Raw genomic sequence first — 22,739 nt, forward strand, 5'->3', positions numbered from 1 at the left:
TAACTTGACATTGTTGTTTTCTTTGCATTGATGCGACTGTAATGAGATATTAGCTGTTTTAAAAGCCAGTTTTTTTGGCGGATGTGACTTCTAATTGTTTCCGGAACTCTGCGGCTATGTTTTTTACTTCGTCGAATAACAATTTGTTTCACACAGTTCTTTAATTTTAAGTGATTTCAGTTGGTCTCACTCCGAAATAAATTAAATTGCCCCCGCGTGTCATTTGAGAGCAATTTTTTTTACTTTAGTTGGTTTATGTTTTTATTAATAGCCGAAAAGGGATAGCTGGGGCTCTTATTAGCCTGCTCTTGGTTTTTACAATTCAATACAACTGTCTTTTTGGTGGTTTTGCGGCGTAATTTTCCTCTCCAAGTAAAGTGAGAAAACGGTATTTGAACAAACATTCGGTTTCTCGATCGTGGCTTTGCGTTCACTTGCGAAAATTTTACTTTGATTTTGCCATTTTTTTTTATTTTTCATACTTAAAATGATTTTTCAATCCATTTATTGCCAGTTTTAGTCTTCTGCTTTGTCTAATAAAAATTTTTGGATCTGCTATGTTTTTTGTTTTTCGTCGTCAAGATTTTTGTTGCGACCATTTGACGTCACAATAACTTCAAATTTGATTTTTGATTTTGGTTTTTGAATTTGCGAGTTTTATTAATTCGCGTGATTAAGTTTTTGATCACACTTGGTTTATCGCTTTAAAAAATGACCTTATCATTCTGATATTGATCCTTCCTTACTTTAATTCAAAGAGATAAGATCAAGTGAGTGAAGGTTATTTGAGCGCAGCTAATAGAAGCAGCAATACGTTAAACAGATTTTTAATCAAAATATAACATCTCATCTTTTAAAAAAGAATTTTCATTTTTGGTATGTTTCTTCTACTTTTTTTGCGACTGCTGATCTACAAAGCTATTGCGGCTCTTTTCTGGCAATCTGTTAGTTTGTTGTTGGTGTAGCAATTTAAATCTGTTATTGGCTATATTTTGATATTTGAAAAATGAGATTTTCTGGATGTTTGACCATTGTTTCGGTTGCATTTAAAAAATTATTGGCGCTCAATTGTTGATGAGATAGGTTTTCAAGGTAATGGTTGGAGCAAACCCATAGGCTAGAAAGTTATTTTTCTTCAGTAATGTGTCAGAATAGTTCCTTGGTTATGCTTTGAGAAAATTATGTAGCCCGACCAGTTGTCCTCTTCTACGACTACTGTTGTTCTATTTCATGTCCTATTTCATTCCGTGTTTTTGAGTTGAATTTATTGCTTTTTTCAAACACCTAGCAATTGATGACATTAGGCTCTCTCGTTTTCAACTTACGGTCTCTGGAGGCTTTTGCACTTCGATTTATTTTTAGAGCTCTTCAGACTATGCTTTTCTGTTTTTGTTTGGTTTAGGCCTCGATTTTGAGTATTTTGATGACGTTGAAACATGAAGTGGAGCGAAAAAGTTTGTTTTTCAGCTAGAAATATTTGGTATTTGAGAATGAGTTATCTGTATAGCATCCTTACTTCTAGTTAAAGTATGATCTTACCTTGCTGAACTGATGTCTCGAGAAATTGGTTTTCAGATGAACATTGGACAAATTCAAATAAGTTTTTTTTCATCTTGGTTATGTATTCATTTTTGCTTTACCGGATCTTTTCCATTTGTGACATCCCAGCGGCTTATTGCGTGCATTTTATGATTGCGTGCCATTGCTGTTTTACTTCACTTAGCTTCAACTGAATGGAATTTAGAATTCGATCTACCAATGTTCGCTATAGTTAGTTAATCAAACCGAGGTCAACGGACCAAAGTAAAAAAAACCTAACAAGACTGGTCATGAAAACATAGGCCTGTAATTAATTCGAGTTCTTTAGAGCGAGTGCGATTTTGATTTTATACTAAGCTGATGATCCTTCAAAAGGGAAGCTGAATTCAGCATAATAATCTCGTCTGACTAAAGTTGTCGCCCAATTTAGAACCATTTTTGACACTTTGAAGAAACTTAGGTTGTTAGCTGCCATCTACTTCCTTTTTTTTGACCGTTTCATTGCGGATGCAGGACCGGGAGGGGAGTTCATTGGGAACTCTTTTATGGGGGGGGGGGGATAATCTGCCTGCTGCTGCGAATTCCATGGAGACAATTTTCGATCAGGCCGAATCTTTTCGAAAAGTTATTGAGGCTTAAAGGGCTCTGAAATAGAACGGATATTAATCCAAGTAAAAGTCATCAACCAGCAAATATTGTTTGAGAAACCCAAGTCCAACGGGTTTGTAGTTCATTTGGTCTTTCTTTGTTGTTGAGTAATGCTAATTGTCAGCTCAACTAGTTTAGTTGTGTTACCGTTTTGGGATGATTTATTTACTTCGTAATGAGGATCACAAGAAGTATTTCGAATTTCATCTCTGTGTATTGAATCAATTGTTTTTATGAACAGTGAGCTGGCTGTAAGTTCCTGTTAATAGTAATGATGCGATATTTTCAAGATATTTTCAAAGAACTGTTTCTAATTATTTGGTCCATCGGTCGAAATATTTTTGATTGGTTATTTGGATCTATTGAATATTTGCTTGATTTTTTTTCCTTTACAGAGTGATGAACAACCTGAATGGCGTAACGTACGGAGATGCTACAGTGAAAGTGGTGCCTTTTGCCGAGAACCATGGTGGCAGATACAAGTATAGAAGCAACAGTATCCACGACATGCTTCCAACATCCACTTCTCCCGTTGCTTCGTCTTCGTCGTCTTTCGTGTATCCATTCAGGTACCTTATCACGGTCGGAAATTGAGGGAAACCTGTGTTCTCAAAAGCTCAATCTACTAACTGTAATGGGTGCTTATCTTATATGCGTATATCGTAGCCAGAAAAATGCAAGACGACTATTTGTCTTCCAGAATCTTTTTTCAATAGTTTTGAGGTCGTGTATTAGTATTCGTCACTGGTTTCAATTGCCCAATAAGAGGCATGATCAGCCATTATAATGTATGTAAGCATTTCAGAGGTGTAAAATTAATTGGTGATTTTACCCCGGCGTGGGGTGAGTTCCAATTTAGCTCACAGAACAACATGTGGTCGCGTTCTATCCTAATATACGGGGTTGAGTTAATAGCGGTGGACTTGGTATAAACGCAAGCAATAATTTGACAATAACTGAATTATATGCGAGAACTCGCTTGGAATATACTTCCAAAATTTGGGGGAAAAGTTCACGCGCCAGCATGTTTTCTTAAGCATTTTATTGTTCCGACCCACTTGTGGGGGGGGGAGGAACTATATAGTCGAATGGGTTTTTTTTCTTCAGACAATTTTGGCCGATCGATATTATTCATCGTAGAGAAATGTTAGTGATATCATTAAAAAGCTCGTTCAGCGCAGAATTCGAAATTTAAAAGATTTTTTTCGTATTTCTCGAGGAGTTATTGATGTTTAAAGATTTGTGTGAACACTTTTAGCGAATTTTTTTTTCAAATTAAGGCCTTTCTGTAAAAAATATTATTTCAATTACATTTGCCGCTACAAAATGAAACAATTGTGCTACCAATAGACCGATAAAAAGGCTAGTTCTAGTCTCTTGGGGAAATTTACTATCAAAAAAATGTCGAATTCAATTTGAAAGCTGTTTTTTTCGTCACTTTTCATATCGAGGTTCTGTTAATGACAAACCTAATTTACAGTCAACTGATACGCAATGAACAAAATATTCGTTTTCAAGGAATCACTCATGTTTTTCTTGTCTTCAAATCTGTGTTTTCGAAATTTTCAATGAGATTTTAATTTTTTGGAGTCCTATGGCATGGACTCGCTAACTAAAACTAAAAGTGCAATCGACTTTCTAATGTGCGTTAGATAAACCTATATAGTGCTTTGAGTGGACAGCTATTGGCTGCTCTGACTGATTTTTGATTTTTTTGAACTTTTAAACGATATTTAACTTATTTTCATGAAGAGTAAGTCAGTCTCAGTAATGACAGGACCACTTTTCTTTTTACTGCAACCATAATTAATCTGGTGAGTGGTTTTTCTGGTAACTATTAGTCTAAGAACTTCGATAACACGAGTTTTCATAATTAAAAAAAATTCGGATTTTTTTTGTAATTTTGGTTCCTTTTGAAATCTTTTCCCTATTATCCTAAAATGGATAGTTCCCATTAGCTTAGAAAAGACGTCCAATGGATCAGAGATAAAGTTGTCAGAGCACAAATTACGGTTTAAATAGCTTCGACACTTTCTTCTCGAAGTTTCGACTGAATTTGTTGGTTTCTGCCTGTATTTTTCGTTGTTTTCGTGATCATAGGAGTTATTTTGATGTCTTATTGATAACATATTGATGACAAACATCCTTTTCTTCCCATCGAGGCATAGCGTAGCGTATTTTTTAGATTTGGTTGAAAGCTTTTAAATTTAGTGGCTTTTAAGACTTCGAAAATAATTTTTTATACATTTTGGGACATTAACCAACCTTAAACTTATTTTCATGAACTGTAAGTCAGTAATAACAGAACCTCCTTCTTTTCTACTGCAACTAAAATGAATCTGTTTAGTTGTTTTATCTTCTAACTATTGGTTTTATAACTTCGATGCCACGAGTTTTCATTTTTTAAAAATTTTTGGATATATATTTTTTTAGTTTTGGTTACCTTTCATTTTTTATCACAGTATTCTAAATTGATAATTCCCAGGGACTTAGAGAAGACTTTTAATCGATCATAGATAACGTTTGCAGAGAAATTTTTTTGATTCAATTGGCTTCAACACTTGCTTGCACTTTTCTACTGAATTTTTTGGTTATTGCCTGTTTTTGTTGTTGTTCTCATAATCATAAGACTTATTGTGATATCTTTTTGATGACTTAAAAATTACAAATATCCTTATATTCCTATAGTGTGTTAAAACCATACGAAATTAGAAAATTTTCCAAAACTTCTCTTTTTTATTGGGCTCAACACATCTTGCTCAATTGTTTCTGAATTTGCTGTGTTTGCTAATTTGTTAATTCTTCATGTAGTCGTGAAATGATGACTGGTCTCATAGGCTTTTAAGTGAGGATTAAATAAATGAAGTTACTCAATGCAATCAGTTTTTAGCGATTAGTTTTAAAGTTTATGATATTGTTCGTTCTAAAAGATTTTTTTATACTTTTCAGTTTTTTTTCTTTTCGTCAATTTGTAACTTATTCAATGTAATTCTTCGTTGTAATTCAAAAACCATTTTTCTATCGATATCATTTCGTAACTGATGTTTTGTTTGTTGGACAATATGAGTTATCATAAAAAATTTGTGAGGGTCAATATTTGTGTTTCTTTTTCTCTTCTTTTAGCACATTCGCTAAAAAATTTGTTTTTGCATATTTTGTTTGTTTGAGTCGTTCGTTTTAATGAGGCGTGGTGTTACGTATCTCAATTTGTAGTTCTGTTGTGAAACGATTTTTTTGAACTCAAAAAATAATTTTTAATTATCTCTTTCTTAGGTTGACAATTAAGTCAAAATTTTAGTTGAGCTCGGGTCGGAACATCATGTGCGAACCCACATTAACGAGCATCCTTGTTGACAATAGATTTACCTTTTTGTAAAACAGATCTGCATTTTGGGTTGGGACGTTTTTCATATTAAATGAAATTCACAGTCCTTTTTGTTGAGAAAAATTCCCTCTATCTTTTTAAACCTTCGGGCAATACCTTGATAATTCTAAGAGCAATTGCGTATTTAAAAATTGATTTTGGTTCTGAGTAATATTCCACATTCTTTTAAAACAAGTTTACCTTATGAATCGATCACGTCAAATTGAGAATTTTTCTACCAACAGTTGATATCGTTTGTCTATACGAAATATTCTGGAGATTTGAATTATCCTTCGGGTTTTGTCAACAGCCTCGTGACAATTATAAAAGCTATTATTGGCCTCTGTGTGGTTTTGTTTTATTTTATTGGTATAATATTCTTATTATTATTATTGCTGCGACGTTTTGGCGCTTCCAAAAATTGAAGCCACAAATTGAAAGTGAATTTAGATACTTACAATTTAACTTGTGTTCGCGAAGCAATTTGTTTTTCTTTAGCTTAATCTTTGAGGTTTTTGAGACGTTATATTCTTTAAAAAAAATTGATTGTCGTTTTTTATGTACTAAAGTTTAATAGCTGAGGTCAATTCTAATTAGAGATCAATAGAAGGGAGCTTGTTAATGCCCAGTATTAACTTCTCCATTAATTTGTGTAGTGCCCTGTTTTGTTGATTCTGAATCACTTAGTATTGTATTGAAAGTCATGTAAAAAGGGAAATGAGATGTAACTTTAGATGTCATGAAACCAAACAAGTAAACCAAACAATTGAAACTTAAAATAATGGGAACAAAAGAGACATGATACGACAAAGAAGGAAGGATAGACAACGTCGTGATCATATAGGCGCTCCTGGGCCATCATATCGCCAGCTACGGTGGGCGACTCCTACTGACTTCATTGACACTTAGTCCTGCATAGCTCCATCAGCCGTGCGCCAACGCACTCCCACACCCCAGTTGCCATTGCCATTTCCAGTAGGCGTCTCCCACTGACTTCATTGAAACTTAGTCGTGCCATAGCTCCATCAACCGTGGGCCAACGCACTCCCACACCCCAGCTGCCATCGTCAGCTCCAGTAGGCGCCTCATATTGACTTCATTGACACTTAGTTCTGCACAGCTCCACCAGCCGTGCGCCAACGCACTCTCACACCCCAGCTGCCAGCTCCAGTAGGCGCCTCCTACTGACTTCATTGACACTTAGTGGCGTCATAGCTCCATCAGCCGTGCACCAACGAACTCCCACACCCCAGCTGCCATCGTCAGCTCCAGTAGGCGCCTCCTGAATTCATCGGCAATTAGTCGTGTCATAGCTCCATTAGCCATGCGCCAACGCACTACCACACCCCAGTTGCCATTGCCATTTCCAGTAGGCGTCTCCCACTGACTTCATTGAAACTTAGTCGTGCCATAGCTCCATCAACCGTGGGCCAACGCACTCCCACACCCCAGCTGCCATCGTCAGCTCCAGTAGGCGCCTCATATTGACTTCATTGACACTTAGTTCTGCACAGCTCCACCAGCCGTGCGCCAACGCACTCTCACACCCCAGCTGCCAGCTCCAGTAGGCGCCTCCTACTGACTTCATTGACACTTAGTGGCGTCATAGCTCCATCAGCCGTGCACCAACGAACTCCCACACCCCAGCTGCCATCGTCAGCTCCAGTAGGCGCCTCCTGAATTCATCGGCAATTAGTCGTGTCATAGCTCCATTAGCCATGCGCCAACGCACTACCACACCCCAGCTGCCATTGCCATCCCCAGTAGGCGTCTCCCACTGACTTCATTGACACTTAGTCGTGCCATAGCTGCATCAACCGTGGGCCAACGCACTCCCACACCCCAGCTGCCATGGTCAGCTCCAGTAGGCGCCTCATATTGACTTCATTGACACTTAGTTCTGCACAGCTCCACCAGCCATGCGCCAACGCACTCCCACACCCCAGCTGCCAGCTCCAGTCGGCGCCTCCTACTGACTTCATTGACACTTAGTCGCGTCATAGCTCCATCAGCCGTGCACCAACGAACTCCCACACCCCAGCTGCCATCGTCAGCTCCAGTAGGCGCCTCATATTGACTTCATTGACACTTAGTTCTGCACAGCTCCACCAGCCATGCGCCAACGCACTCCCACACCCCAGCTGCCAGCTCCAGTAGGCGCCTCCTGCTGACTTCCTTGACACTTAGTCGTGTTATAGCTCCATCAGCCGTGCGCCAACGCACTCCCACACCCCAGCTGCCAGCTCCAGTTGGCGCCCCCTGCTGACTTCATTGTTACTTAGTCGTTCCATAGCTCCATTAGCTGTGCGCCAACGCTCACCCACGCCCCAGCGGCCATCGTCAGCTCCAGTAGGCGCCTCCTACTGACGTCATTGACAATTAGTCGTGTCATAGCTTCATCAGCCGTGCGCCAACACTTCACCCCAGCTGCCATCGCCAGCTCCAGTAGGCGCCTCATACTGACTTCATTGACACTTAGTCGTGTCATAGCTCCATCAGTCGTGCGCCAACGCACTTCATCACCCAAGCTGCCATCGCCAGCTACAGTAGATACCTCCTACTGACTTCATTGACACTTAGTCATGTCATAGCTCTATCAGCCGTGCGCCAACGCACTCGCACACCACAGCTGCCAGCTCCTGTAGGCGCCTCCTACTGACTTCATTGACAATTAGTCGTGTCATAGCTCCATCAACCGTGGGCCAACGCACTCCCACACCCCAGCTGCCATCGTCAGCTCCAGTAGGCGCCTCCTATTGACTTCATTGACACTTAGTCGTGTCATAGCTCCGTCAGCCGTCCGTGCGCCAACGCACCCCCCCCCCCCACTCCAGCTACCATTGCCAGCTGCAGTAGGCGTCTCCTACTGACTTCCTTGACACTTAATCGTGTCATAGCTCCATCAGCCGTGCGCAATCACACTCCCACACCACGGCTGCCATCGTCAGCTCCAGTGGGCGCCTCATACTGACTTTATTGACACTTAGTCCTGAATAGCTCCATCAGCCCTGCGCCAACGCACTCCCACACGCCAGCTGCCATCGCGAGCTCCAGTAGGCGGCTCCTACTGATTTCATTGACTCTTAGTCGTGTCTTAGCTCCATCAGCCATGCGCCAAAGTACTCCCACACCTCAGCTGGCACTGCCAGCTCCAGTCGGCGCCTCCTACTGACTTCATTGACAAGTAGTCATGTCATAGCTCATCAGCCGTGCGCCAAAGAACTATCACACCCCAGCTGCCATCGTCAGCTCCAGTAGGCGCCTCCTACTGACTTCATCGACAATTAGTCGTGTCATAGCTCCATCAGCCGTGCGAAAACGCACTCCCTCACTCCAGCTGCCATCGTCAGCTCCAGTAGGCGCCTCCTAGTGATGTCATCGTCACTTAGTCGTGTCATAGCTCCATCGGCCGTGCAACAACGCACTCCCACACCCCAGCTACCATTGCCAGCTCCAGTAGGTGTCTCCTACTGACTTAATTGACACTTAGTCGTGTTAAAGCTCCATCAGCCGTGCGCCAACACACTCCCACACCCCAGCTGCCATCGCCAGCTCGAGTAGGCGCCTCCTACTGACTTCATTGACAATTCGTCGTGTCATAGCTCCATCAGCCGTGCGCCAACGCACTCCATCACCTCAGCTGCCATCGCCAGCTTTAGTTGGAACCTCCTACTGACTTTATTGACACTTAGTCCTGTCATAGCTCCATCAGCCGTGCGCCAACGCACTCCCACACCCCAGCTGCCATAGTCAGCTCTATTAGGCGCCTCCTACTGACTTCATCGACACCAAGTAGTGTCGTAGCTCCATCAGTCTTGCGCCAACGCACTCCCCTACCCCAGCTGTCATTGCCAGCTCCAGTAGGCGCCTCCTACTGACTTCATTCACACTTAGTCGTCTGATAGCTCCATCAGCCGTGCGCCAACGCACTCCCACACGCCAGCTGTCATTGCGAGCTCCAGTAGGCGCCTCCTACTGACTTCATCGACAATTAGTTGTGCCATAGCTCCATCAGCCGTGCGACAACGCACTCCCACACCCCAGCTGCCATAGTCAGCTCTATTAGGCGCCTCCTACTGACTTCATCGACACCAAGTAGTGTCGTAGCTCCATCAGTCTTGCGCCAACGCACTCCCCTACCCCAGCTGTCATTGCCAGCTCCAGTAGGCGCCTCCTACTGACTTCATTCACACTTAGTCGTCTGATAGCTCCATCAGCCGTGCGCCAACGCACTCCCACACGCCAGCTGTCATCGTCAGCTCCAGTAGGCACCTCCTACTGACTTCATCGACACTTAGTCGTGTCATAGCTCCATCAGCCGTGCGCCAACGCACTCCCACACCCCAGCTGCCATCACCAGCTCCAGTAGGCGCCTCCTACTGACTTCCTTGACAATTCGTCGTGTCATAGCTCCATCAGCCGTGCGCCAACGCACTCCCACACCCAATTTACCTTTGCCAGCTCCAGTAGTTGTCTCCTACTGACTTTATTGACGCTTAATCGTGTCATAGCTCCATCAGCCGTGCGCCAACGCACTGCCACACCCCAGCTGCCATCGTCAGCTCCAGTGGAGGCCTCCTACTGACTTCATCGACAATTAGTCGTGTCATAGCTCCATCAGCCGTGCGAGAAAGCACTCCCACACCCCAGCTGCCAGCTCCAGTAGGCTCCTCCTACTGACTTCATTGACAATTCGTCGTGTCATAGCTCCATCAGCCGTGCGCCAATGCACTCCATCACCTCAGCTGCCATCGCCAGCTTTAGTTGGAACCTCCTACTGACTTTATTGACACTTAGTCCTGTCATAGCTCCATCAGCCGTGCGCCAACGCACTCCCACACCCCAGCTGCCATAGTCAGCTCCATTAGGCGCCTCCTACTGACTTCATCGACACTAAGTAGTGTCGTAGCTCCATCAGCCTTGCGCCAACGCACTCCCCTACCCCAGCTGTCATTTCCAGCTCCAGTAGGCGCCTCCTACTGACTTCATTCACACTTAGTCGTCTGATAGCTCCATCAGCCGTGCGCCAACGCACTCCCACACGCCAGCTGTCATTGCCAGCTCCAGTAGGCGCCTCCTACTGACTTCATCGACAATTAGTTGTGCCATAGCTCCATCAGCCGTGCGACAACGCACTCCCTCACTCCAGCTGCCATCGTCAGCTCCAGTAGGCGCCTCCTAGTGATGTCAGGACACTTAGTCGTGTCATAGCTCCATCAGCCGTGCGCCAACGCACTCCCACACCCAATCTACCACTGCCAGCTCCAGTAGTTGTCTCCTACTGACTCCATTGACACTTAATCGTGTCATAGCTCCATCAGCCGTGCGCCAACGCACTGCCACACCCCAGCTGCCATCGTCAGCTCCAGTGGGCGCCTCCTACTGACTTCATCGACAATTAGTCGTGTCATAGCTCCATCAGCCGTGCGAGAAAGCACTCCCACACCCCAGCTGCCAGCTCCAGTAGGCTCATCCTACTGACTTAATTGACAATTAGTCCTGTTAAAGCTCCATCAACCGTGCGCCAACGCACTGCTACACCCCAGCTGCCATCGTCAGCTCCAGTGGGCACCTCCTTCCGACTTCATCGACACTTAGTCGTGTCATAGCTCCATCAGGCGTGCGCCAACGCACTCCCACACCCCAGCTGCCATCACCAGCTCCAGTAGGCGCCTCCTACTGACTTCATTGACAATTCGTCGTGTCATAGCTCCATCAGCCGTGCGACAACGCACTCCCTCACTCCAGCTGCAATCGTCAGCTCCAGTAGGCGCCTCCTAGTGATGTCAGCGACACTTAGTCGTGTCATAGCTCCATCAGCCGTGCGCCAACGCACTGCCACACCCCAGCTGCCATCGTCAGCTCCAGTGGGCACCTCCTACTGACTTCATCGACATTTAGTCGTGTCATAGCTCCATCAGCCGTGCGCCAACGCACTCCCACACCCCAGCTGCCAGCTCCAGTAGTCGCTTCCTACTGACTTAATTGACACTTAGTCGTTTTAAAGCTCCATCAGCCGTGCGCCAACGCACTCCCACACCCCATCTACCTTTGCCAGCTCCATTAGGTGTCTCCTACTGACTTCATTGACACCTAATCGTGTCATAGCTCCATCAGCCGTGCGCCAACACACTCTCGCCCCAGCTGCCATCGCCAGCTTCAGTAGGCGCCTCCTACTGACTGCATTGACACTTAGTCGTGTCTTAGCTCCATCAGCCATGCGCCAAAGCACTCCCACACCCCAGCTGCCATCGTCAGCTCCAGTGGGCACCTCCTACTGACTTCATCGACACTTGGTGGTGTCATAGCTCCATCAGCCGTGCGCCAACGCACTCCCACACCCCAGCTGCCATCACCAGCTCCAGTAGGCGCCTCCTACTGACTTCATTGACAATTCGTCATGTCATAGCTCCATCAGCCGTGCGACAAAGCACTCCCACACCCCTGCTGCCAGCTCCAGTAGGCGCCTCCTACTGACTTAATTGACACTTAGTCGTGTTAAAGCTCCATCAGCCGTGCGCCAACGCACTGCCACACCCCAGCTGCCATCGTCAGCTCCAGTGGGCACCTCCTACTGACTTCATCGAAACTTAGTCGTGTCATAGCTCCATCAGCTGTGCCCCAACGCACTCCCACACCCCAGCTGCCATCGCCAGCTACAGTTGGAACCTCTTACTGACTTTATTGACACTTAGTCCTGTCATAGCTCCATCAGCCGTGCGCCAACGCACTCCCACACCCCAGCTGCCATAGTCAGCTCCATTAGGCGCCTCCTACTGACTTCATCGACACTAAGTAGTGTCGTAGCTCCATCAGCCTTGCGCCAACGCACTCCCCTACCCCAGCTGTCATTTCCAGCTCCAGTAGGCGCCTCCTACTGACTTCATTCACACTTAGTCGTCTGATAGCTCCATCAGCCGTGCGCCAACGCACTCCCACACGCCAGCTGTCATTGCCAGCTCCAGTAGGCGCCTCCTACTGACTTCATCGACAATTAGTTGTGCCATAGCTCCATCAGCCGTGCGACAACGCACTCCCTCACTCCAGCTGCCATCGTCAGCTCCAGTAGGCGCCTCCTAGTGATGTCAGGACACTTAGTCGTGTCATAGCTCCATCAGCCGTGCGCCAACGCACTCCCACACCCAATCTACCACTGCCAGCTCCAGTAGTTGTCTCCTACTGACTCCATTGACACTTAATCGTGTCATAGCTCCATCAGCCGTGCGCCAACGCACTGCCACACCCCAGCTGCCATCGTCAGCTCCAGTGGGCGCCTCCTACTGACTTCATCGACAATTAGTCGTGTCATAGCTCCATCAGCCGTGCGAGAAAGCACTCCCACACCCCAGCTGCCAGCTCCAGTAGGCTCATCCTACTGACTTAATTGACAATTAGTCCTGTTAAAGCTCCATCAACCGTGCGCCAACGCACTGCTACACCCCAGCTGCCATCGTCAGCTCCAGTGGGCACCTCCTTCCGACTTCATCGACACTTAGTCGTGTCATAGCTCCATCAGGCGTGCGCCAACGCACTCCCACACCCCAGCTGCCATCACCAGCTCCAGTAGGCGCCTCCTACTGACTTCATTGACAATTCGTCGTGTCATAGCTCCATCAGCCGTGCGACAACGCACTCCCTCACTCCAGCTGCAATCGTCAGCTCCAGTAGGCGCCTCCTAGTGATGTCAGCGACACTTAGTCGTGTCATAGCTCCATCAGCCGTGCGCCAACGCACTGCCACACCCCAGCTGCCATCGTCAGCTCCAGTGGGCACCTCCTACTGACTTCATCGACATTTAGTCGTGTCATAGCTCCATCAGCCGTGCGCCAACGCACTCCCACACCCCAGCTGCCAGCTCCAGTAGTCGCTTCCTACTGACTTAATTGACACTTAGTCGTTTTAAAGCTCCATCAGCCGTGCGCCAACGCACTCCCACACCCCATCTACCTTTGCCAGCTCCATTAGGTGTCTCCTACTGACTTCATTGACACCTAATCGTGTCATAGCTCCATCAGCCGTGCGCCAACACACTCTCGCCCCAGCTGCCATCGCCAGCTTCAGTAGGCGCCTCCTACTGACTGCATTGACACTTAGTCGTGTCTTAGCTCCATCAGCCATGCGCCAAAGCACTCCCACACCCCAGCTGCCATCGTCAGCTCCAGTGGGCACCTCCTACTGACTTCATCGACACTTGGTGGTGTCATAGCTCCATCAGCCGTGCGCCAACGCACTCCCACACCCCAGCTGCCATCACCAGCTCCAGTAGGCGCCTCCTACTGACTTCATTGACAATTCGTCATGTCATAGCTCCATCAGCCGTGCGACAAAGCACTCCCACACCCCTGCTGCCAGCTCCAGTAGGCGCCTCCTACTGACTTAATTGACACTTAGTCGTGTTAAAGCTCCATCAGCCGTGCGCCAACGCACTGCCACACCCCAGCTGCCATCGTCAGCTCCAGTGGGCACCTCCTACTGACTTCATCGAAACTTAGTCGTGTCATAGCTCCATCAGCTGTGCCCCAACGCACTCCCACACCCCAGCTGCCATCGCCAGCTACAGTTGGAACCTCTTACTGACTTTATTGACACTTAGTCCTGTCATAGCTCCATCAGCCGTGCGCCAACGCACTCGCACACCCCAGCTGCCATCGCCAGCTCCAGTAGGCGCCTCCTACTGACTTCATTGACACCTAGTAGTGTCATAGCTCCATCAGCCTTGCGCCAACGCACTCCCCTACCCCAGCTGTCATTGCCAGCTCCAGTAGGCGCCTCCTAGTGATGTCATCGACACTTAGTCGTGTCATAGCTCCATCAGCCGTGCAACAACGCACTCCCACACCCCAGCTACCATTGCCAGCTCCAGTAGGTGTCTCCTACTGACTTAATTGACACTTAGTTGTGTTAAAGCTCCATCAGCCGTGCGTCAACACACTCCCACACCCCAGCTGCCATCGCCAGCTCGAGTAGGCGCCTCCTACTGACTTCATTGACAATTCGTCGTGTCATAGCTCCATCAGCCGTGCGCCAAGGCACTCCATCACCCCAGCTGCCATCGCCAGCTTTAGTTGGAACCTCCTACTGACTTTATTGACATTTAGTCCTGTCTTAGCTCCATCAGCCGTGCGCCAACGCACTCCCACACCCCAGCTGCCATCGCCAGCTCCAGTAGGCGCCTCCTACTGACTTCATTGACACTAAGTAGTGTCGTAGCTCCATCAGCCTTGCGCCAACGCACTCCCCTACCCCAGCTGTCATTGCCAGCTCCAGTAGGCCCCTCCTACTGACTTCATTCACACTTAGTCGTCTGATAGCTCCATCAGCCGTGCGCCAACGCACTCCCACACGCCAGCTGTCATTGCCAGCTCCAGTAGGCGCCTCCTACTGACTTCATCGACAATTAGTCGTGCCATAGCTCCATCAGCCGTGCAACAACGCACTCCCTCACTCCAGCTGCCATCGTCAGCTCCAGTAGGCGCCTCCTAGTGATGTCAGGACACTTAGTCGTGTCATAGCTCCATCAGCCGGGCGCCAAAGCCCACACCCAATCTACCATTGCCAGCTCCAGTAGTTGTCTCCTACTGACTTCATTGACACTTAATCGTGTCATAGCTCCATCAGCCGTGCGCCAACGCACTGCCACACCCCAGCTGCCATCGTCAGCTCCAGTGGGCGCCTCCTACTGACTTCATCGACAATTAGTCGTGTCATAGCTCCATCAGCCGTGCGAGAAAGCACTCCCACACCCCAGCTGCCAGCTCCAGTAGGCTCCTCCTACTGACTTAATTGACAATTCGTCGTGTCATAGCTCCATCAGCCGTGCGACAACGCACTCCCTCATTCCAGCTGCCATCGTCAGCTCCAGTAGGCGCCTCCTAGTGATGTCAGCGACACTAAGTAGTGTCGTAGCTCCATCAGCCGTGCGCCAACGCACTCCATCACCCCAGTTGCCATCGCCAGCTTTAGTTGAAATCTCCTACTGATTTTATTGACACTTAGTCCTGTCATAGCTGCATCAGCCTTGCGCCAACGCACTCCCACACCCCAGCTGCCATAGTCAGCTCCATTAGGCGCCTCCTACTGACTTCGTCGACACTAAGTAGTGTCGTAGCTCCATCAGTCTTGTGCCAACGCACTCCCCTACCCCAGCTGTCATTGCCAGCTCCAGTAGGCGCCTCCTACTGACTTCATTCACACTTAGTCGTCTGATAGCTCCATCAGCCGTGCGCCAATGCACTCCCACACGCCAGCTGTCATTGCCAGCTCCAGTAGGCGCCTCCTACTGACTTCATCGACAATTAGTCGTGCCATAGCTCCATCAGCCGTGCGAGAAAGCACTCCCACACCCCAGCTGCCAGCTCCAGTAGGCTCCTCCTACTGACTTAATTGACACTTAGTCGTGTTAAAGCTCCATCAACCGTGCGCCAACGCATTGCCACACCCCAGCTGCCATCGTCAGCTCCAGTGGGCGCCTCCTACTGACTTCATCGACACTTAGTCGTGTCATAGCTCCATCAGCCGTGCGCCAACGCACTCCCACACCCCAGCTGCCATCACCAGCTCCAGTAGGCGCCTCCTACTGACTTCATTGACAATTCGTCATGACATAGCTCCATCAGCCGTGCGACAAAGCACTCCCACACCCCTGCTGCCAGCTCCAGTAGGCGCCTCCTACTGACTTAATTGACACTTAGTCGTGTTAAAGCTCCATCAGCCGTGCGCCAACGCACTGCCACACCCCAGCTGCCATCGTCAGCTCCAGTGGGCACCTCCTACTGACTTCATCGACACTTAGTCGTGTCATAGCTCCATCAGCTGTGCCCCAACGCACTCCCACACCCCAGCTGCCATCGCCAGCTACAGTTGGAACCTCTTACTGACTTTATTGACACTTAGTCCTGTCATAGCTCCATCAGCCGTGCGCCAACGCACTCGCACACCCCAGCTGCCATCGCCAGCTCCAGTAGGCGCCTCCTACTGACTTCATTGACACTTAGTAGTGTCATAGCTCCATCAGCCTTGCGCCAACGCACTCCCCTACCCCAGCTGTCATTGCCAGCTCCAGTAGGCGCCTCCTAGTGATGTCATCGACACTTAGTCGTGTCATAGCTCCATCAGCCGTGCAACAACGCACTCCCACACCCCAGCTACCATTGCCAGCTCCAGTAGGTGTCTCCTACTGACTTAATTGACACTTAGTCGTGTTAAAGCTCCATCAGCCGTGCGCCAACACACTCCCACACCCCAGCTGCCATCGCCAGCTCGAGTAGGCGCCTCCTACTGACTTCATTGACAATTCGTCGTGTCATAGCTCCATCAGCCGTGCGCCAACGCACTCCATCACCCCAGCTGCCATCGCCAGCTTTAGTTGGAACCTCCTACTGACTTTATTGACATTTAGTCCTGTCTTAGCTCCATCAGCCGTGCGCCAACGCACTCCCACACCCCAGCTGCCATAGTCAGCTCCATTAGGCGCCTCCTACTGACTTCATCGACACTAAGTAGTGTCGTAGCTCCATCAGCCTTGCGCCAACGCACTCCCCTACCCCAGCTGTCATTGCCAGCTCCAGTAGGCCCCTCCTACTGACTTCATTCACACTTAGTTGTCCGATAGCTCCATCAGCCGTGCGCCAACGCACTCCCACACGCCAGCTGTCATTGCCAGCTCCAGTAGGCGCCTCCTACTGACTTCATCGACAATTAGTCGTGCCATAGCTCCATCAGCCGTGCAACAACGCACTCCCTCACTCCAGCTGCCATCGTCAGCTCCAGTAGGCGCCTCCTAGTGATGTCAGCGACACTAAGTAGTGTCGTAGCTCCATCAGCCGTGCGCCAACGCACTCCATCACCCCAGTTGCCATCGCCAGCTTTAGTTGGAATCTCCTACTGATTTTATTGACACTTAGTCTTGTCATAGCTCCATCAGCCGGGCGCCAACGCACTGCCACACCCCAGCTGCCATCGTCAGCTCCAGTGGGCGCCTCCTACTGACTTCATCGACAATTAGTCGTGTCATAGCTCCATCAGCCGTGCGAGAAAGCACTCCCACACCCCAGCTGCCAGCTCCAGTAGGCTCCTCCTACTGACTTAATTGACAATTCGCCGTGTCATAGCTCCATCAGCCGTGCGACAACGCACTCCCTCATTCCAGCTGCCATCGTCAGCTCCAGTAGGCGCCTCCTAGTGATGTCAGCGACACTAAGTAGTGTCGTAGCTCCATCAGCCGTGCGCCAACGCACTCCATCACCCCAGTTGCCATCGCCAGCTTTAGTTGGAATCTCCTACTGATTTTATTGACACTTAGTCTTGTCATAGCTGCATCAGCCTTGCGCCAACGCACTCCCACACCCCAGCTGCCATAGTCAGCTCCATTAGGCGCCTCCTACTGACTTCATCGACACTAAGTAGTGTCGTAGCTCCGTCAGGCGTGCGCCAACGCATTTCATGACTCAGCTGCCATTGCAAGCTCATGTAGCCGCCTCCTACTGAGTTCATTGACATTTAGCTGTCTTAGATTCATCAGCCGTGCGCCAACGCACTCCCCTACCCCAGCTGTCATTGCCAGCTCCAGTAGGCGCCTCCTACTGACTTCATTCACACTTAGTCGTCTGATAGCTCCATCAGCCGTGCGCCAACGCACTCCCACACGCCAGCTGTCATTGCCAGCTCCAGTAGGCGCCTCCTACTGACTTCATCGACAATTAGTCGTGCCATAGCTCCATCAGCCGTGCGAGAAAGCACTCCCACACCCCAGCTGCCAGCTCCAGTAGGCTCCTCCTACTGACTTAATTGACACTTAGTCGTGTTAAAGCTCCATCAACCGTGCGCCAACGCACTGCCACACCCCAGCTGCCATCGTCAGCTCCAGTGGGCGCCTCCTACTGACTTCATCGACAATTAGTCGTGTCATAGCTCCATCAGCCGTGCGAGAAAGCACTCCCACACCCCAGCTGCCAGCTCCAGTAGGCTCCTCGTACTGACTTAATTGACACTTAGTCGTGTTAAAGCTCCATCAACCGTGCGCCAACGCACTGCCACACCCCAGCTGCCATCGTCAGCTCCAGTGGGCACCTCCTTCTGACTTCATCGACACTTAGTCGTGTCATAGCTCCATCAGGCGTGCGCCAACGCACTCCCACACCCCAGCTGCCATCAGCTCCAGCAGGCGCCTCCTACTGACTTCATTGACAATTCGTCGTGTCATAGCTCCATCAGCCGTGCGACAACGCACTCCCTCATTCCAGCTGCCATCGTCAGCTCCAGTAGGCGCCTACTAGTGATGTCAGCGACACTTAGTCGTGTCATAGCTCCATCAGCCGTGCGCCAACGCACTGCCACACCCCAGCTGCCATTGTTAGCTCCAGTGGGCACCTCCTACTGACTTCATCGACACTTAGTCATGTCATAGCTCCATCAGCCGTGCGCCAACGCACTCCCACACCCCAGCTGCCATCACCAGCTCCAGTAGGCCTCTCCTACTGACTTCATTGACAATTCGTCGTGTCATAGCTCCATCAGCCGTGCGACAAAGCACTCCCACGCCCCTGCTGCCAGCTCCAGTAGGCGCCTCCTACTGACTTAATTGACACTTAGTCGTTTTAAAGCTCCATCAGCCGTGCGCCAACGCACTCCCACAACCCATCTACCATTGCCAGCTCCATTAGGTGTCTCCTACTGACTTCCTTGACACTTAATCGTGTCATAGCTCCAGCAGCCGTGCGCCAACACACTCTCACCCCAGCTGCCATCGCCAGCTCCAGTAGGCGCTTCCTGACTGCATTGACACTTAGTCGTGTCTTAGCTCCATCAGCCATGCGCCAAAGCACTCCCACACCCCAGCTGCCATCGTCAGCTCCAGTAGGCACCTCCTACTGACTTCATCGACACTTAGTCGTGTCATAGCTCCATCAGCCGTGCGCCAACGCACTCCCACACCCCAGCTGCCATCACCAGCTCCAGTAGGCGCCTCCTACTGACTTCCTTGACAATTCGTCGTGTCATAGCTCCATCAGCCGTGCGACAAAGCACTCCCACACCCCTGCTGCCAGCTCCAGTAGGCGCCTCCTACTGACTTAATTGACACTTAGTCGTGTTAAAGCTCCATCAGCCGTGCGTCAACGCACTGCCACACCCCAGCTGCCATCGTCAGCTCCAGTGGGCACCTCCTACTGACTTCATCAACACTTAGTCGTGTCATAGCTCCATCAGCTGTGCCCCAACGCACTCCCACACCCCAGCTGCCATCGCCAGCTACAGTTGGAACCTCTTACTGACTTTATTGACACTTAGTCCTGTCATAGCTCCATCAGCCGTGCGCCAACGCACTCTCACACCCCAACTGCCATTGCCAGCTCCAGTAGGCGCCTCCTACTGACTTCATTGACACTTAGTCGTGTCTTAGCTCCGTCAGCCGTGCGCCAACACACGCCATCACCCCAGCTACCATCGCCAGCTCCAGTAGGCGCCTCCTACTGACTTCCTTGACACTTAGTCGTGTCATAGCTCCATCAGCCATGCGCCAACGCACTCCCACACCCCAGATGCCATCTTCAGCTCCAGTAGGCGCCTCTTGCTGACTTCATTGAAACTTAGTCCTGCATAGCTTCATCAACCGTGCGCCAACGCACTCCCACACCCCAGCTGCCATTGTCAGCTCTAGTAGGCGCCTCCTACTGACTTCATTGACAATTAGTTGTGTCATAGCTCCATCAGCCGTGCGCCAAAGCACTCCATCACCCCAGCTGCCATCGACAGATCCAGTAGGCGCCTCCTACTGACTTCATTGACACTTAGTCGTGTCATAGCTCCATCAGCCGTGCGCCAACGCACTCCCACACCCCAGCTGCCATCGTCAGCTCCATTAGGTGCCTCCTACTTACTTTATCGACACTAAGTAGTGCCATAGCTCCATCAGCCTTGCGCCAACGCACTCCCACACCCCAGCTGCCATCGCCAGCTCCTGTAGGCGCCCACTACTGACTTCATTGACACTTAGTCGTGTCTTGGCTCCATCAGCCGTGCGCCAACACACTCCATCAACCCAGCTGCCATCGCCAGCTCGAGTAGGCGTCTCCTACTGACTCCATTGACACTTAGTCGTGTCATTGCTCCATCAGGCGTGCGCCAACGCACTTCTTGACCCAGCTGCCATTGCAAGCTCATGTAGCCGCCTCCTACTGACTTCATTGACACTTAGTCGTGTCATAGCTCCATCAGCCGTGCGCCAAATCACTCCCTCAACCCAGTTGCCAGTTCCAGTAGGCGCCTCCTACTGAGTTCATTGAAATTAAGTTGTCATAGATTCATCAGCCGTGCGCCAACGCACTCCCTCAACCCAGCTGCCAGCTCCAGTAGGCGCCTCCTACTGAGTTCATTGACACTTAGTCGTGTCATAGCTCCATCAATCGTACGCCAACGCACTCCATCACCCCAGGTGCCATCGCCAGATCCAGTAGGCGCCTCCTACTGACTTCATTGACACCTAGTCGTGTCATTGCTCCATCAGCCGTGCGCCAACGCACTCCATATCCCCAGCTGCCATCGCCAGATACAGTAGGCGCCTCCTACTGACCTCATTGACACTTAGTCGTGTCATAGCTCCATCAGCCGTGCGCCAACGCACTCCCACACCCCAGCTGCCATCGTCAGCTCCATTAGGCGCCTCCTACTGACTTTATCGACCCTAAGTAGTGTCATAGCTCCATCAGCCTTGCGCCAACGCACTCCCACACCCCAGGTGCCATCGCCAGCTCATGTAGGCGCCCACTACTGACTTCATTGACACTTAGTCGTTTCTTAGCTCCATCAGCCGTGCGCCAACACACTCCATCACCCCAGCTGCCATCGCCAGCTCCAGTAGGCGCCTCCTACTGACTTCATTGACACTTAGTCGTGTCATAGCTCCATCAGGCGTGCGCCATCGCACTTCATGACCCAGCTGCAATTGCAGCTCATGTAGCCACCTCCTACTGACTTCATTGACACTTAGTCGTGTCATAGCTCTATCAGCCGTGCGCCAAAGCACTCCCTCAACCCAGCTGCCAGCTCCAGTAGGCGCCTCCTACTGAGTTCATTGACAGTTAGTCGTGTCATAGCTCCATCAGCCGTGCGCCAACGCACTCCCACACCCCAGCTGCCATCGTCAGCTCCATTAGGTGCCTCCTACTTACTTTATCGACACTAAGTAGTGCCATAGCTCCATCAGCCTTGCGCCAACGCACTCCCACACCCCAGCTGCCATCGCCAGCTCCTGTAGGCGCCCACTACTGACTTCATTGACACTTAGTCGTGTCTTGGCTCCATCAGCCGTGCGCCAACACACTCCATCAACCCAGCTGCCATCGCCAGCTCGAGTAGGCGTCTCCTACTGACTCCATTGACACTTAGTCGTGTCATAGCTCCATCAGGCGTGCGCCAACGCACTTCTTGACCCAGCTGCCATTGCAAGCTCATGTAGCCGCCTCCTACTGACTTCATTGACACTTAGTCGTGTCATTGCTCCATCAGCCGTGCGCCAACGCACTCCATATCCCCAGCTGCCATCGCCAGATACAGTAGGCGCCTCCTACTGACCTCATTGACACTTAGTCGTGTCATAGCTCCATCAGCCGTGCGCCAACGCACTCCCACACCCCAGCTGCCATCGTCAGCTCCATTAGGCGCCTCCTACTGACTTTATCGACCCTAAGTAGTGTCATAGCTCCATCAGCCTTGCGCCAACGCACTCCCACACCCCAGGTGCCATCGCCAGCTCATGTAGGCGCCCACTACTGACTTCATTGACACTTAGTCGTTTCTTAGCTCCATCAGCCGTGCGCCAACACACTCCATCACCCCAGCTGCCATCGCCAGCTCCAGTAGGCGCCTCCTACTGACTTCATTGACACTTAGTCGTGTCATAGCTCCATCAGGCGTGCGCCATCGCACTTCATGACCCAGCTGCAATTGCAGCTCATGTAGCCACCTCCTACTGACTTCATTGACACTTAGTCGTGTCATAGCTCTATCAGCCGTGCGCCAAAGCACTCCCTCAACCCAGCTGCCAGCTCCAGTAGGCGCCTCCTACTGACTTCATTGACACTTAGTCGTGTCATAGCTCCATCAGGCGTGCGCCATCGCACTTCATGACCCAGCTGCAATTGCAGCTCATGTAGCCACCTCCTACTGACTTCATTGACACTTAGTCGTTTCT

The 22,739-nt window shown here is 49.8% G+C and overlaps 1 protein-coding gene across 1 annotated transcript in view; it reads left to right on the forward strand.

Annotated features, from left to right (window-relative positions):
- The window catches only part of LOC142334907 (uncharacterized), a 130,373-nt gene that overhangs the window by 53,677 nt on the left and 53,957 nt on the right, over nt 1-22,739 (forward strand). The window contains exon 4 of the mRNA XM_075383236.1: nt 2,583-2,756. Within this exon, the coding sequence (XP_075239351.1) occupies nt 2,583-2,756 (174 nt within the window). The remainder of the gene's footprint in view (nt 1-2,582; nt 2,757-22,739) is intronic.

Source organism: Convolutriloba macropyga, chromosome 2 (assembly GCF_964194025.1).
Source record: "Convolutriloba macropyga chromosome 2, txConMacr16.3, whole genome shotgun sequence".
In the NCBI taxonomy this organism is placed as follows: Eukaryota; Metazoa; Xenacoelomorpha; order Acoela; family Convolutidae; genus Convolutriloba; species Convolutriloba macropyga.